The sequence below is a fragment of the Etheostoma cragini genome, chromosome 11, assembly GCF_013103735.1.
Source record: "Etheostoma cragini isolate CJK2018 chromosome 11, CSU_Ecrag_1.0, whole genome shotgun sequence".
Lineage (NCBI taxonomy): Eukaryota > Metazoa > Chordata > Actinopteri > Perciformes > Percidae > Etheostoma > Etheostoma cragini.
Genome location: NC_048417.1, coordinates 10,390,704 through 10,408,548, shown reverse-complemented (window position 1 = coordinate 10,408,548; position 17,845 = coordinate 10,390,704). Strand labels below are relative to the sequence as shown.

General features: G+C 37.7%; 1 protein-coding gene across 5 annotated transcripts; it reads right to left on the bottom strand.

Moving 5' to 3' along the window:
* Positions 1 to 1,379: 1,379 nt before the first annotated feature.
* Positions 1,380 to 17,014, bottom strand: senp7 (SUMO specific peptidase 7). 5 transcript variants are annotated; one of them, XM_034886088.1, is made up of 23 exons: positions 16,821 to 17,014; positions 16,000 to 16,088; positions 15,148 to 15,213; positions 14,961 to 15,067; positions 13,259 to 13,498; positions 11,967 to 12,091; positions 11,461 to 11,573; positions 10,855 to 11,185; positions 9,799 to 9,959; positions 9,106 to 9,228; positions 8,978 to 9,011; positions 8,324 to 8,551; positions 7,487 to 7,935; positions 7,013 to 7,140; positions 6,541 to 6,657; positions 6,322 to 6,438; positions 4,960 to 5,055; positions 4,415 to 4,635; positions 4,203 to 4,249; positions 4,049 to 4,092; positions 3,600 to 3,668; positions 3,364 to 3,514; positions 1,380 to 3,205 (listed from the first exon to the last, which is right to left on the bottom strand). In XM_034886088.1, exons 2-23 carry the CDS (start codon positions 16,054 to 16,056, stop codon positions 3,068 to 3,070), a joined length of 3,162 nt encoding a protein of 1,053 aa, XP_034741979.1. In that variant the 5' UTR covers positions 16,057 to 16,088; positions 16,821 to 17,014; the 3' UTR covers positions 1,380 to 3,067. The 5 variants fall into 5 exon arrangements, with proteins under 5 accessions (XP_034741979.1, XP_034741980.1, XP_034741981.1 ...); XM_034886089.1 differs by having other exon boundaries at positions 16,616 to 17,005; XM_034886090.1 differs by lacking the exon at positions 16,821 to 17,014 and adding an exon at positions 15,519 to 15,603.
* Between the last annotated feature and the right edge of the window lie 831 nt (positions 17,015 to 17,845).

Genomic DNA, 17,845 nt, shown 5'->3' with positions numbered 1-17,845 from the left:
AGCTATCTTTAAGTCGAGTCGAAGAATAGAGCAAGTCATAAGGGCTAACAAACTTAGGTAAGGTTAAGTAAGCTCACAATTGCTTTAACAAGCTCACAATGTCAATGTTAAAATGTCATTATAATGTACATTTGTTGATGTCATTACTTTTACAGGTTTTGGTCATGACCCAACCAAAAGTACTGAACAAATTGAAATGTTGACCTTATGGAGTGCTAGGTAAAAAATAATTTAAAGGATAACCAAAATCATTAAAAGCTTCTGGTGACCAGGAACATCTGTACAAAATTAAATGGAAATCAATCCCAGAGTTGAGATATATTCGTCTGGATCAAAGTGGTGGACTGACATTGCAAGATAGCGTAATCAGTGCTTCCACAGCTGAAATTTTTAAACCCGAGATAGAAAAAATAACCAAAATTGCACAGGTGCAGTTAAACATCGTTTTATAAGTCTTTCTATGTATGGGTAAGCATGCATAAATAAAATACTTATGTCTGTATCTAAAATGCTTCAAAGGTAAAAAAAAAAATGCCTTTTAATAGTCATTTAGCCAAATATGTGGCCATAGCGGTTGGATGACCAATGTTTAACTGTCAGCTTGATCCTGTACAATGAGATCATGGACAACTAACAGTGGAGCCAAGTAGGACTAGATGGTAGTGGTTCTTCTCATCCTTTTCACTTGCAGTGTGTGCCTTCCTAGATCAAAGATTTCAATGATGCTAAAACTAATACTACAATTTCAAACTCTTGAATATATACAATACTGTACGCAGTGAAAAGGGCTTTCTATCCATGGACATTTTGTGATAAACACACACACCAGTTCATTAGGTACACCTTGCTCAAACTAATGCAGTCTATGATTTACTGCAGAGCGGATTTGTTAGACTGTATTTGTTTTAGAGAAGTGTGCCTAAAAATTTACAACTGGTTGTAAATGTTGTATACGGGGTATGCCTGCAGCACACTGCCATACAGAATGGTAGGGAGATTACTCACAGTCGGAATAGTGAGGGGATCTGGCAGACTAAGACAGTAAATACAACTAAGCTGACCATGTAACCCTCTGAACAGATTATATTGGCATTGTAATGTACAGGCATTTCAAGCCTTTGTTGAGAAGTTAAATAAGAGAATTATTAACAGTAATAGAAAAAGAGGGTTAAAAACAAGAGCCAAAGAAAACGTCAATACATAAAAAGGAATAAATCAACCAATTTCCAACACAGACATTCAGTCCCTGTTTTAGTTACAAACCGATCGTCCAATTGGTATTTGTCATATAATCCCTCACTGAAAACATACTTGGTTTGTTCAATGCAACTAGGTTTGTGATTCCAGAAGAAAATAAAAACAAGACAACAACAGAATAACAATTGCAATTTGGTCTACTAGTTTTAATATACCCTTGAAACAATAGATATTTTAAAATCAGCTGATGTACATTTATCCAACACGTCTAACATGTCATAAGGTGTTAAAAGACAAACATCTGAACCAAAGTGGAAAAACTACAAAGACTGATCTCTGACAGACTAAAATGTCTCTTAAGTGTTCATTCGGTTTTACCTTTGAATTCACACTGTTACACATGCTAATGTATAAACACCCCTGAACTTTTTGGAAGTCACATTATTATTAAAATAATGAATTAAGGATTCAAATTCCTTATATGTTGTTAAAAAGTAATCCTAGTTGATGCTGCTAAAAAAAAAAAAGTACTTTGAGTGAACACAACACACACTTCTATGATATGGACTGCATGATGGGAACCATTTCTCCAACATTTTGAACCATATTTTTCTTAATCTATATAATAAAGCTAGTAGTTTACAGCCATCAACTTTCAAAGGCTCATTGTGTCAAATCTGGACAAATAAATGGTAATGCCAAAGACACTTCAATGTACTTCAGTGAACCTTTCAGAACTATGATTTAGAATATGCTAAACGCAAACTAACAATATACAGTGGCTTGTATTGATAGTCTGACATCCCAACTTTGACTAATTCTGCCAATTTATGCAGGCAAGGTGATATGAGGTAACATCACTGTGTCCCAATATGATTTTAGGGTTCATGATGGATCGCTATTCAGAGATGGTGTCACAGATATGGTAGAACACTACAATTAGCTTCGCTGCAAAGAGAGTTGCATGAACGATCCTAGTTTACTTATAATTTGTAGAGACTGTTGAGTCTCCTAACAGGATAACTGAGTGAGGCACTGAGTGACTGAGTTTTTTTTATTCCATGTATCCAAAAAGGGGCATTTGATGGAATTGCTGCTTAATGTTGGGATTCCAGTTCCCAAAGTTTCATGTCATTTTATAATTAAATTGGAATGGAAACGTAGAAAATGTTATTCAATATGCTTGTGTTTATCAAGTAAAGCTGTACTGATGCAAAGACTGCAGAATAAGAACAATTTTGATTAGAAAACTCATGACGAACTGAAATACTAAGTCACATGACTTCAAAAGTCTAACAAATGTCGGCAAAGCACGTAAATTTAACAAAAACAGTTTACAACTTGCTGTACAAACGAGGCTTAACGTTGTTATACTTTTGTACATTTTCTATGGTGCTACATAGAAAAAAAAATTTAAAAAATGCTTTTATAAAAAAAATCATCAACATCCTCTACTGCCACCCAAGAAAATTCCTTCTTCCACAACACCTGAAAGACTCTTTTGCTTTAGCTTATCCCAGCAGTCATCTTCTTCTTCTAAAAAGAGAGCCGCCAGTCCTGAACAGACCATCGGGTTGTTACATTTACTTGCAAGACGTGGCGTTTGAACTGCCCTGGGGCCATCCGGTAACCCTGATTGTTGAACCCTGGTGTTTATTTGAAATTCACTGATGCCTCCATGTTCACTCCCAGGACAGACTCCCACACACAGTCAGAAGTTCAAGTGTTTTGTTTCAGTTAATGCAGAAAATCATAACAACCTCTAACGCAAACGGAATATTTTCAGTTCACGTTGGGATGTCTTCCGCTCAGTATGAGCAATGATTAATAATGGCTACAGGAATGTGATGCACTGAACAGCAGAGCTGTTTCATCTGTTACTATCCAGGTTTTGATGTCGGTAAAGGTTAAGTACCAGATCTCTGATTTCGTCTCGTTTCCTCCGCACCTGCTGCCGTGGAAACCAACGTTGTAGTTGTAGAGGGAGATCAAAGTGCACCACAGGGTCCTGAGAACAGAGGCATAATTTCCCATTACTGTGTACATGCCTATCCCACTGACCTAAACATAAAGATTTAATTAAAGCCGTAATTAAAGCCGTGTCTGATCCAATATTACATTAAAACATGGCAGACTAGGCCCCTAGAGATGCTGTCAAGTTTTTACCTTCAAAAAACTCTCGACGTATTGCAACAGGTAGAGGCCGCAGTCGCTGCTGTTGTCTTGAAGGGGAACTTGGCAGTGTGAGCTTTGCATCTGATCCGGACTAAAGTCCCTTGATGAACCACGACGGACCTCCCATTCTGACTGCAAGTACCTGAGGGACAATTACACCTTATCGCTTACATCCATTTATAAACACACGCGGCTACAGACAGATGGATTCAAAGTGTCGTACTTACTCCCGTAAGAGTTTGAAGACGCGCTCATGAAGAGAAAGTTTGAGGGAATCCATGATAAGAATGCATGGCCTAGAAAAAGGAGACGTACATCTGTCAATCAATGCACTGTTATATATGTATACAAGACACTAGGTGTGAACGGCTTTTTGACTGTTTTGAAAAAAAAAAGGGATTTATTTTTATATTTGAGTTTATCTAATTATACTAAACCATGGTAGATATGTCGTATAAACGTGTGAAGAACAGGACTATTGACATATTTTTTCATTAGACTGCTCTTTAGATACACTGATGCCAGCAGTAAATCAAATATTTCAATAAGGTCTGCATAAAACATAAAATGTTTAACACAAAAAGTAAAATTGTGCACACAAGTATGGACACATTTTGTAGGGGGCTTCATGTGAAAAACTTGTATAACAGGCAGGAAAATAACATAACACACTCACCTCTTACTAACAGTTTCCTTCTGGAAGGTCCGCTCTGTGCAGTTCTACAAACACAGTAATAATTAGACTGATTAGATTTAGAAGAACAAAAAAATGACAAATCGTTAAAAAAAAACATTGTTATTCCTGAGCACAGAACAGAATAATTTCTTACCACTGGACCAGGTGTTGGGTCTTTGGTGGATTCTTCTTGAGGCTTTTCTAAAAACACATGAAATTAACCCAAAACCTTCAGCTTTGAAATCAAAAAATAGATAAAGTTTTTAAAAATGTACACCAGAAATACAGGACAACTGCAACAAAAAGCCACTCTGTGCTGTTCTTTGATATTGACAAAGAAGGCATGTATCATTTAGTCAAGCATACCTGTCTCTGTGTCCACGCTGTCACTGTGGTTTAATGTAGGTGGTGTGGATGGTGTCTCTGTGGTATCATTTGGGCTTTTAGACCCTTGAGCCACCTCTTGTTCCTGTAACTCGCCTGACCCACCATGGTTCTTTTCTGTCTGCGGGTTTACACCACTCCAGGCCTCAGATTTTGGCTTTTCAAGTCCAGGAAAGCAGATGACAACTAAATACCAATGAGCCCTAAACAGACAACAAAGATATGTGATATATAATTTGATATATAAAACTCTGTAGAATACACATCTTCATGTATTTGGGTGTGGAAGTAGCTTTGTCCATAGGTTGGGCTTGGAACCGGAGGACTGGCTGGTACAAGTCCCTGTATGGACCAAAGTACAGTGAGTGTGTGTGTAGGGGTAGCTGGAGAGATGCCGGTTCACCTCCTGGGCACTTCCAATGTGCTCTTGAGCAAGGCACTACACCTCAATTGTATTTCAAGCCTTTGTGTTGTGATTTCTAACAGAGTGTAAATTCCCACTGGGGACCTAAAAAAATGTAACTCACTCCTGATTGACAGGCACAAACAGGAAGTCCTTATTGAAGATATCCACGTGTCGTGTCCACGTCTTCACCCGTTGGTGCCGTCTCTGCCTTTGACAGCTGGGTGCACACAAAAATTAAGTTTTAACAGTGTTTCACATAAATACCAGGTCTGGACCTTCAAATATACCAAACCTTTGAGATTTGAGCATTATGCACCAATAGCAAATAATGGGCAGTGCTGAGTGGAAGTTAAGCAATTTATTCTCCTATTAACTAATAAAAATTGTTAAAAGGTTACACTAGGCTAGGCTAGGCTAGGCAAGGCAGCTTTATTTGTATAGCACATTTCAGCAACAAGGCTACTCAAAGTGCCGTTAAAAACGATTAATTTTTTATATTGCACTGTAACTTTGGTTCTTGTATTTTATGTTTTTAATTCTTAAACATTAAAGAGCAAATATAAAAGCAGATAAGATTGTTATAATTTTAACAATGCAACTTCAGCATAGGAAATTAAAACCCAAACTTTGTTGACCAATACGGCAGACATTCAATATAGGCTGTTACGAACCCTCCCTTTTCTGCCTGCTGTTGGCTTCACTGGCAGTTTGGAAGGGTTTGTTAGTTGACTGGTGAGAACTGGGGAAGGTATGTGAAGGTATGCCTCAGCCAATACTATTTATACAAGTCATTTCTGATTGTTCTCTCTCTCTCTGCATTTTCTTTCTCCTAGGCTCCACACCTCCTGGTTTGGGTTTGTTTACTTCCTCGGTTGCAGTTGGACTTTACTCACATAAATTACGCTCACCAACACCTCACTTACAGTTCTGATGCCATTGATTCCACACATGTGGATCCATGGTCACTTTACAATTAATTGGCATTTTAAACTCTCTGGTCTCCCCTCTTTGTCACATGAGTCGTTTGTGACAAGGCAGAACCATATTTCTTTACGACCTCATCTACGACGGGCCCGCAGGATCATGTCACTTTGTACTTTGGTTAAGCTGATAACTAATAAAACTATAGGGCGTTTTAATTTATTTATAGTGAGACTTGTGTTGACTCTACTTAATATATTCTTCTTTTTTTTTTTAGTATATCTACAAAAGTTGTAAACACTTTTGTATTTAGTATTGTCACAGTAGAAATATGGACAATAACCTATTTAGAATAATAAGCAAAACATTTATTTACACTGTAATACTGTTAACATTTGTCATGTAGTTTCCGTTTTGATACCTGGTTAGTTTGGTAGTATGTAAAACACAAGAAGAAGAAAGATTTTGCAACTGTCAGACTCAAGCTTGCAAGGCTGTGGCTATTTCTTGGATTACATAAAAAAAATTATTTTTATTTTTTATTTTTGCCATTTTTACTTACGACTCACTGGTGACACCTTCACTGGCATTGTCCCGCCGTGTCAGCTGCTTGTAGAAGAAGCTGCTGAAGACATGGGTGCGCTCGGCCACAGTGGCAGAGGCATTCTGGAGGAGATATCTGGTTCAACACATCCACACACATATTCAAAGAGGATCCCTTCTCCACAAAACTTGAGGAACCAAAGTCCATTTAAAGCTTTTTTTGTTATACGTTACTTACTTGAGGTAAAAATCAATGATAACATCATTGAGAAAGTGCCCACTGTCAAGGCACTGCAGGTCCTCCATTGTGACAGTAATTCCTCCTTTCAATGGCGGAGGTGGAAACTGGATCAACCTAAGCAGAGGAGAAAGAAAGAAGAATGAGCCAATATACATTGACAGTGGTATTACACATGCATACCATTAGGGTGCAGACTTTAGTGTCTCCTACTTATCTCACATAAAAAGGATCTTGATGAGTTCCATACACAGAGTTTCAAGCTTTAAATTTTGGAAAAAGAGAGCACTGGTATTACATCATTATTCTGTATCAACAAATACCATGAGGTGAGTTGTCAGGATTCAAAGAGAAAACCTTGGATCAGTACATCGCTATACCGCATTTGTATTCTTAAGAGTGAGATGAATTGGCTGCCACATACCAACCCCTCCTGCCCCAAGCTGCATATATGATAATGTAGGATACTTGCCTGCGAGCCAGGCCATGATGTTTAAATTTAGTCCATCTGGAATCTGGTTTACACAGGAACGCAGAGTAGGATCCTTTGGTTCTAAGATGACACAGTGTGTATACAGGAGTGGGATCTTCCTTTTTCTTCTGTTGGAAGAAAAATTATGTCAAAAGGAGCAGGATCATTTATCATTGCCAAGTGATTCCCGACTAAACAAAAAATACAATCTTAGGGGTTAGAAGATGATTAACAGAAGGTGAAAGAAGGAAAAAAAACGTTTCTGCTGACAGTTATGTTGATTTTTTTCAGACTTACCTCTAACTTTTGCTTTTGATCTTGTGAATAAACACAATTTAACTTTTTTGGGCACTCTATAAAATGATTCAAATATAGCAAATAAAGTCAATGGTCACAAGAAGTAAACATATGCATGAGGAAGATACAGATTTGTTTTAAGAGGTCGCAAGTCAAAACAACTTGGTAACAACTTACCTTAGAGGGATGTTCTAGGTCTTGTTCTTTCCGATCCTCGTCTGGTTCAGGTTGGGTCCCTGTGTCGGGTTCTGTTGCCGTCTCCAGCTTGAGTACTGTCTCTTTCTGTGACTCACCCTCCAGCTGGATGTGTGGTGTGGTGTTTTCATCTGTATCAGAATATGGACCATCCTGTTGTGTGTCAAGTCTAGGGTCAGTGCTCTCCAGGCCCAGCAGAGACAGCAGGTGATTGTCCAGTCCAGTTCTTCTCATCAGCTCTATGCTATCATCCAGAGAAAGAACTGGAGAGTAGAAGCCTTCCAAATAACTAACTTTGCCTGCACCATGGATGGATTCTTCATGTGCCAGACTGTTGAGACAGTCAATGTCCAGGAGGGAGCGCATTAAAGCCCCCTCCATTCCCTCCACAGGATTTGTCAGAGTCAGCAAGATGAAGGGGCTCACCTTGCCTATTAAAATAAAATAAAAAATCATAACACTGTTACCATATACCTACACAGATTAACATTGAGAATAATGTCACATATCAAACAATAAGAACATTGTATCATAAATATGAAACAAAACACTGACATCTTTACAATTTAAAACACAAACATGGAAACAAAGCTGTCAACATTTATGTAGAAATCTATTTACCATTTAAGACTAACACTTGTGCTTATTTTGACTTGACTGTGATCAGAATGTAAGCTCATTTATCTTTGTCATTCAAAAACATATTGCTTTTATAAAAATACAGACAATAAGATTTAAAGTAAATGCAACGTAAATGCTAGGTGTCTTTAAAAAAACATTTATAAAAGTGAGGCTGAAGTGTACTCTGAGCCTTCCCACCAGTGTTCATGGTTCCATCTTGTTTGTCACACAGCTTGAGGAGGTCTCCCAGTAAAGCAGCTGCAGCAGTTTCGGACACACAAAACAAAAGGACAGCGGCGGGAAAAGGATCCCCGTCCCCTCTTAGGTGAAACTTCCGGTCCTCTAGTTCCTGCTGCTCCCAAACACTGTACCTCCTCAGGTCTTTACGCTCAATAATTAACATCACATCCACCTGGTTATCAGCATCTGGGGAGAGAGAGATGGTGAGGTTAGCATAGCAGCTCGCAGTGTTATTATCAAATCATGAACACTGCGTCAGAAACACAGAAACAGGGATATACCTCAAGTTTTTTTCTTAGCATTGCAGTAAAAGCATTATATCAACTTTCATAGCCCAAAAAAGTAAATCCAATATCCTGCAGATTTAAGCTTCTGTGTGTATTTAGTGGCTTCATGATTTCTAAGTGGGAGAACTTGCAAAATAGCAGGGTGTTAAACTATTTATTTTCCTCACCACACACACACACACACACACACACACTCACACACTCCAGGGATTAGGGCTAGGTACAATGAAGTATAATCACAAACTATGATTATACTAAACAAAATGTGATTATACTTCAGTGTACTTGACACCCAAGTTAAAAAAAAAATTGTTCATATCACTACCAGTCAGTGGAATGATGATTTCTTGGTCTGCTATCTGTGAAAGAAGAGTTGAAACCGTGTTACACTTCATGTCCTGAAATGTTATACGAATACTGAAATGTGACATATTTGTGGTTTATATAAGTTACCATGATGTCTCCATTCGCTTTCCCTTTGTAATCTCCACAATGCAGCGTGGAGAAGGAGTAGCTTATACTGGGGATGGGAGAAACTACCGCTGAACCAGGAACATCTACAACCACATGCAACACCTGCAACACACACACAGACACACACACACACACACACAGTTAGGAGAAAATGGGAAAAACAGTAATACATAACAGTACAATAACCTCCAATACTACAATGAAACGGCACTGTAAGTTCAGGCAATAAAGTTTAAACCAGTATTTTCATAAATATCATTATTTTTCCTTTTTCAATATTTTGAAGCCATAATGTGTATGATTTAAAACTTTCTAACTGTGGTGCCATCTAGTGCTGGTAACACCAATGACAGCTGCAGCTGACAGCAATGCACACTCTGACTTTTTGTTATCTTGATAGCAAAACATCTCTTTCAAAAATACATTGTAAGCATGAAAGGAAATGGGGGGTCTTAACAGTATGTAAATATGTCTGATTAAAAATGCAGAACTCGTAGTAAAATGAAGCTCATAATAATCTCAATTTTCCTTCTACTATATCCCAAAATCCTTCTATGCTCTGCTCTTGTTGGGTCAAATACAAGACTAACTTGTCGCACAGTTACGTTCTTGATCTTTTATGAAACGTGTTTCTGTTGTATCAAACATAATACAGGGACATATTCTGCCAACCTGCATGACCTGTATGTCCGAAGCTTCTTGCTGTTTTGCCAGAGCTTTCTGCAAGGATTGTCCCTGTATTACTGTGTCTTCCACTGAGACTAGGGTTTCAGCCACTGCGCTGCAGCGCTGAGAAACGTCACCGCTCTCCTCATCGTCACTGGACAGCACAACTGAAATACAAGTAAGAAGAAGAACACATCATTGAAATCAGGCCAGCGTAAATTATACTTGCAAGGTATGCTAGTTACTCTTTCAAAGACAAGGACACACATGCACTTAATTGCCACTGCATAAAGAAGAGGTCCTGGGCTTTGAAAGGAGAAGACAGTAGTAATCCTAAAAGAGATGTGTGTAGGCTAAAATAGTTTATGTGCAAAAATTAATATCAGCCAACATATCATTATCTGAATAATTTCAAGCTATAGTGCATTTTTTTACATTCATGAACGTCCGTTACATTCATGCCCTTGCCAAATCAGTTGATACAAAGCTAATTTAGCCTATCATCTCCATAAAACTATTTCTCAGTATGGCTAGGTTTACAAAAGGGTGTAGTCTGGCAACATTCGCTTGCAGCAGCTCAAGTGATGAGTTTTAGGTCACCGCTGAGTAGCAGTGTTCAGCTTTGGAGACAAAGAAGACTGCACTAACAGGAGAAGGCATGGCTGAAAACTGCACAATATATTTTTTTTTCTCCTTATCACAATATCAACTGGTGTAATATACAGTATAAATGGCAAAAGGCTGAAACATATCGCAAACGACCCTCAGTAATAAATATCAGTAGAACACTGCACTTTAAGATTTAACTGCCATTCTTCCATGTGTCTTAAATATTCATTTCAATGTTCAATTTGCTCAATAAAATAATGTTTTAAATTATTTCCCTTTTATGCGTTTTAAAGTCAACAAGTATTTTGTTGTATTTTAGCAGAATACTGAAAGTAAAACAAATGCAGAACTGAGTTCACTTTAATATATTATTATTGCAAGTAATATAGGTATCTCGATCAACGTTATGGCATATTTTCTTGAAGAAGTGGCATCCTGTGCTTTTGTACTCACTGGGTTCAGAGGGGCTGGTTGTGGTTGTGTTGTCCTGGCTAAATGAGAGACTTTGTCTGGGAGTAACAATAACATCTCCAGCCTCCAAATTAGGACTGAAGATTGGGACCAGAACTTCTGCTTGATCATCTGCTCCCACGGTCAACTGTACAATGGTACGATCCGGGCTCTCCAAATCTCCGTGTTCTCCACTTTCTTCTACACAAGTACGTGTAGGTGCCTGTCCTCCATCTCTCCTGTCTTCTCCAGTGAGGCGAAGCACACTCTCACGATGGTGTTTGGGGCTGCCTATTCCATTGCAATGGGAAACTGCATCCTTTCTTTTCCTCTTCTGTTGACACAGTACAAAATAAAGACCTCAATTTAGGTGTGAGTTCAGACAACTCATTCTGGACTGGAAAAAGCCACAATGCTAGCACTGCTGGAAACTAGCAGTGAGTTGGAAAGTACTGATATCGAGAAAGGGGGACTGAAAGAAGAGCTACAACAGCAATGCATTTTAAAACGTATTTGGTCAGTGGCGTTTTAATTAACATTTTAAGCCATTTGTAGAAGAAAAAAAAGTTTCCTTATTGGTGAGAATCGCTGTGACCCTGTAGTACTCACCACACTGGATTGTACTTCTTCTGGATCAGTCCACCTGTCCTTAATGCTGGTTGGGGAGAACTCGTCACATCTTGTATCCTCAACAGGCTCCCAGCTCACAGACAACCCACAATCTGTATGAGATAGAGAAACACTGATCAACCTGGTATGCTTAAATACAGTACTGACAACCAGGCTACTACTACTTCGATGAGAAAATAGAAAAGACAACATGTTTGTAAGAGAAAAGGTGATTAAATTCTGCAGAGTTTGATTTTACAGAATTATAAAAAGGATGGCATCTGTTTTTTTCCCAAGGCAAGAACCCGTAAATTAAAAAGAAAAATAGAAAAGAAGTTCAGAGGAAAGCAGGAAAATGTAAGCATTATGCGTTCCGAATCGTAAAATAAGTGATCAAGTCAAAGCTTCAACTACAACTAACATCAGAATAATTCAGTGAAGTACAATGGACATGGAGAGCAGCAGGACATCAGCGACTGTTTCTAAATATATTCATGTTTACACACCAACAACTTCAGCGAATTTGAAGTGGTTTCTGTTGTCCTTTCCTATTGTCACCTCCCTGATATCTTTGTTTTCTTCTATGTCCTCGTTATCATCCACATTTTGTGACCTTCTCTTGAGTCTTGACCTGAAGACACAAAATAGTTAACACAATGTTCTGATTATGTTGTGCAAAGCCACATGAAGTAGTGTACAACTTTGTATACTCAAAATATACCTAGTCACAAAATAAAACAAATGCAGAAATACATATTTAAACTAGAATCTCAAGCTGCAAAATCTTTGTGTTGTATTATTTCTAAATAAAATCACCAAGTTTATTCCTGGAAAATATAGAGATAGCCAAGGATTAATGGAGCCAAACTCCATTTAAAGGCCATTTCTCCTTAAACTTAGTAAAAAACTAATTACCCTAATAAAGAATACCTCCTACTGTTTTTGTGGAGTTTTTAGTTCATTATTTACAGGTTTACGTGAAAAACCACTACATTATCCTGACAATTTAAATTTATTTCTCACCAGTACAACATCATTTGTAAGACAAAGAGACATTATTTACAACCAGGTACTTAATTGTATGATTCTCCTTTCTCGTCAGCAACTGTCCATCTATGTGATTATTATTATTACTGTAGAAATACTCCAAGTCCTCCTGGAATAAAGCTGTGCAGGAGCCACAAGTTGGGACCCAGAAAGCCCTAATGCCCTACTCGATTACAAAAGAAAGGATTACATACATGTAAATGTCCTTAGCACCATAACTGTTCATAACATACTTATTGTTATTACCCAAGTAGGAATTGGGAGAAACTGTTTTAATAATGCACTGGGTGATCAGTTTTCACTGGAGTATTTCAACTGCCACATTGGGACACCTCAACCATCAGTAGGTTATTGATTTAGCATGAGAGGAAAGTACATACGTGTGGTTTAGTGTTGCACTGTCATTTCATTTTCATCTTCAAGAAGTCATTGCCCTCGGCCAAGAAATAGTCCAGCACATTTTTTCAACTTGTTCATACAATTTGCATTTGTACCAATTTGAAATAAATGTGTGCCTTTAGAGGAGCTGGTAGACAAATTTTGTTACATTTGGACAGAGCCAGGCTAGCTGTTTCCCCCCCAGTTTCCAGTCATGCTAAGCTAACTGGCTGCTTTACGTAGCTTGATATTTATAAGAAAGATATGACAGTGGTCTCAATGTTCTCTAAATCTCAGCAAGAAGTCAAAAAGGCATATTCCCTAAAATGTTAACTACTACTACTAAACTATTCCTTTAACAGAGACAGCCTACCTTTGAGCAGGTGAGGAGGTGGTTTTCTGGTTACATTTAGGGGTTACGCTGTTGTGTCTATCATTCCTGGCCTCCCTCTGACTGGACTTTATGTCCCTGCAGATCAGGGGTTCCTCTCTGCATCGACCACTCTCCCTCTGTGTACTTGACGCTCTTCCTTGACTCATTCTTATCCTTTCCATATAAGCCTTGCCCAGTTCTGTCTCTAGGACATTGGTCAGGATTAGGCGGGGCTTTCTCCTACAGGATGAAACACAGAAGCAATTATTAGCAACCTTCATAGAGCAGCGTCTTGACTCCACAACCTATTTTCCCCTCAAGGTATTCTAATTTATAGCGCAGCTACTATCGCAGGCCAGACTTTTGATATACCCGCTGATGGAGAGGGAGGGGTGTAGATTAGCCATGTGTGCAGTCATGATAAGCTTGGCCTTGAGTCATGGTGCTTTAGATTTCTTTAAGCAGGTAAAAGTCCAAAAAGGCAATATAAGTAAAAGTCAAATTAAAGGCAATAACTGGTTTAAAGCCCCAATTTTTATGAAACATGGCAGGAATGATGAGTTGTGGTTTCACAGGTTTCTGTATAATCTGCGAAAACAGCCTGATACTTGCATGGATGAAGTTGCTTCACCTTAAACTTCAACAGCAATCCCATGGGTGAAAAGCTGTTCAAAATCTTGTGGAAGATTCTTCCACAAGTTTTTTTTTTTTTTTACAGTTACACAAGATTCTGAAAACAAATTCAGCAAGACAGAAGTGTTCCAAGAGAAAGGAACAGTATCACTTAATACATCATTGCTATTTTAGAAGGCAACATGGTGTGTAATTCAAAGTGCAAGTATTAATTAACTTAACACATAATGTTGACACATTCAGTATACGCTTGACAAAAAAATGCAATGTTATTCAGTCACTGTAGAAATAAATTTACCCTGGTTTTAAAAATTGGGAACGATGTCTTTTCAAATACAGTTTCCTCTCACCAATTAAAATGCTACCAATCATAACAAAATAAAAACAGCAGCTGTAAATTATAGGCATACAGTCATCATATTAAAAGGAAACTGAAGGCAGTGTATTTTATGTAATAAACCATTTAAGCTATATATACACACATACAAGGAATTCATTTGTTACATTGAACACTAAATGCGTAGCCTATATTCCTGCTTTAGATGTTCAAAGGCTTCAGAAGTGTCTGATATTGATTAAGAAAATGAACACTGCAGTAAACCACTTTAATAGAATTGTCCTCAGGTACATCATGTATGTACATTTGCAAACGTCGTGGCCAACATGCAGAATGCACATGCTGCGATACTCCAAGTCAAGTCGTATTTACCTCACTTGAAGTTCATGGGGTAATCATAATAAAAAAAAATAATGATAATAATACATTTTATTTGTAATGCACTTTACATTTAAACAAATCTGAAAGTGCTACAGGTAAAATCATAAAAGCAAGGTAAAAGTTTGAAGCCCTGATTTAAAAAAAACAGAGTTAGAGCAGATGTTTTCTGGGAGAAGAAGCTGCTGTTGGGTGTCGACAGGGGGGCACTGTACGACGCAGAGGCAATTATTTAGATGAAAACTAAACAATAAAGTTTAGCAAAGACAAAACAACATATTTGTCAGTTTTAACTGATAGGCAGAACAATTACCAGGTATTTCAAACTGCAATCAACAGCCTAAAAAGTCTTACCTGGCCATTTCCAATGCTGCATGATTGTGATCAAATGGCATGGAACCATTTTTATGCTGTGAATCACGATGTCTGCGTTTGCAACCTGCAAATGTAGTCCAGGAAACCTGTTAAAGCGAAGGAAACGGTGTGAGCCTCAAGAATAATCCAAAATAACCATGGACAGAGAGCAAAAATATTGCTGTACCTGTCTTTCTAACTTCCCATACTTTGATGAAAGACATGGCACAGGGATTTTGAGTGGGTTATCCATCTAAAATTCACAAGGTGGTTAGTTACCATGCTGGTGTGAAAAGACAAGCTTTAGCCAAAAGCATGTAAACGTTTCCTTACATTTGCAAATACAACAAGTGCAAATGAGCAAAGCTTTGTGACTTTTGAACTGTATGATCTATGTTAAAATTACTTTTCTACATGAAATAGGCATGTGGTCGCAACATTTTAGCCAAACTGATATTAAAGCAGCATACATTAACTAGTTAATTTATAGATTGATCGACAGGTATTACATCTGCAACCATTTTGAAGTAATGTATTAGGCATAAATACTAACATTACCTCATTTCAGCTTTCCAATTCTAAAGATTTGCTGATTTGCTTCATCTTTGTGTGATGGTAAATTTAACAATTTTATGTTTTTTGTCTGTTGGTCAGACAAAAACAAACAACTTGAAGGTATTAACTTTGGTTTTACACAATATTAACAGACAATACTTTCTGTACATTTTATAGGCTCCACGATTAACCGAGAAACCGCAAAGAAAAGAAACCGCTGCTGCTCATTATGGTAACTGTAACATAGTAGCAGCTTTGACTATGCGAAGTAGCATCGCAATCAAGCAATCACAGAGCCGATCTGTGTGTAAGCAAGCCATTAAAAAAACACAATGAGCTTGTGATAAGCAACAACATAAGATTAGCACAATTCATGATGGCAGCCATAAAGCAAGCATCACAACATTATGTTGCCAAGAGAAAGCAATTCATGCTGCACACTAAAACCTCATATGTATGACATGAAAACATAAGTGACACATACCAAGTTATTCTTGTCAACACTAAATGGAATAGTTAAGGCTCTTCTTCGCTCCATCATGGTCAACAATTTGGTAAGGCACAGCAAGGAAACTGCAAGAAACACATTCAAAAAATACGTGAAGAATTATAAAACATCCACCATCACAGCAAGGTAAACATTGGACCACTATGTACAAATATAAATACGTATATATATAAAAATCCATTGGACAACGATACAATGTTTGCTGATATCACAAAGTCTGGCACGATGCGATTTCAAATTAATTCAATTTGTGGGCCTGCGACCAATATGAGACAACATCACACGCCCATTAAAACCCATCAGTTGCATTTAAATCACTTCACACAAAGCAACTAAAAAAGGATTTAACTATTTGATTACTTGTTTTTTTTTACATTAAGAAAATAATCAATATAAAAAAACAGACCGCAAAGGTTGCTGTAAAAAACAGGTTAATTTGTGTGTACATGAGGAACGTGGATACAGCGTGGTTGCTTTTATTTGACAGTGACAATGTTTACATATTAAAATCCGCTGTGTATTTAAACTCTAAAATATATAGTTTACAGGTAAAATGTTTGTTGCATAGATAGCACGTGTAAAGCCAACTTACCTATTTAAAACATTATTAGTCATTTATTTTCATGTTCACCCCCACATAAGCCCACTGTTTTTAAATGTTTTTTTCTTCAGAAGTGCCTGGACAAAACAGAAAGCGAAAACCCCGGTCTGCTAGCGCTAGCGTTAGCCGACAAAGTTAGCTTGTTGAGGCTAGCTTGTCTCTGATGCTGGCTAAACATAGCAAGGCTTAAGCTTACCCTAGACCGGCTTTCTCGATATCAACGGAGAATAAAAGGAGATTGCAGACAACTATTTCCCCATGGACGTTTGCACCAACACCTTGCAAACAGAGTGGTATGAACACATTTTGATGGCTCGATTCTGCACTTCACAGGCGACTCAGTATTTCATGGCAACATCCGGTTAAGGCCGGAAGTGCATCAGGAAAAAGAGTGAGATGAACAAAGAGTTTGCAGATTGTTCCCGCGCACAATTAACTGTCCTTTATCTCAGTATTTTTACTCAAGTAGCCTACTTCACTTTTACTGTAGAGTTCTGAAATACTTGTACTTTACTTGAGTATTTAAATTTCCTGGCACTGTATACTTCTACTCCACTACGCATTGGAAGCCACTATTTACTCCACTACATGTATTTGTAGGTACATACTGTATATTTAACTTTTGTATTTACTTTCCAGTTTAATAATACAAAATATAATCAACAAATTATATTTATATCAAGATAAGGTATTTTAAAATACATTTTATACAAATACATTGCACATAATTAAATTACAAATACATGTTTAGGCTGGTATGGCATTGGTCACTAGGCTATAGTGTTGCTTTTCAATCAATCAACATGCCAAATACATAAATACCCAGAGAATGAGTTAGTCAAAGCAGGAAAGGCACAGATGTAATTAATACAAATTAATTATGAATTCCATTTAAGTGTTTCCAATCCCTGCTGTGTTTAGTTAGTTAGTGACACCTGTGCCTTTTCTAGTTTGACAAGTCAAATTGTCATGTAAACACCAGTAGCCTATCTACTTCATCGTGTGTGCAGTCAATTAAGGTTTTAATGTACAAAGACAATAAACAAATCCTATATTTTATTAGCATTCAAACCCAGGGTTGTTTGTTTCCTGTTTATCTAAATCTACAAGTAAGATAACCTCGTCCGTTGAAAAAAAAGCACATACTGCAGATAGTACGAGGGGCGGGACTTAAAGCCCCGACCTGCATTCTGACTGGCTGAGCTGTTACACAATATTTAG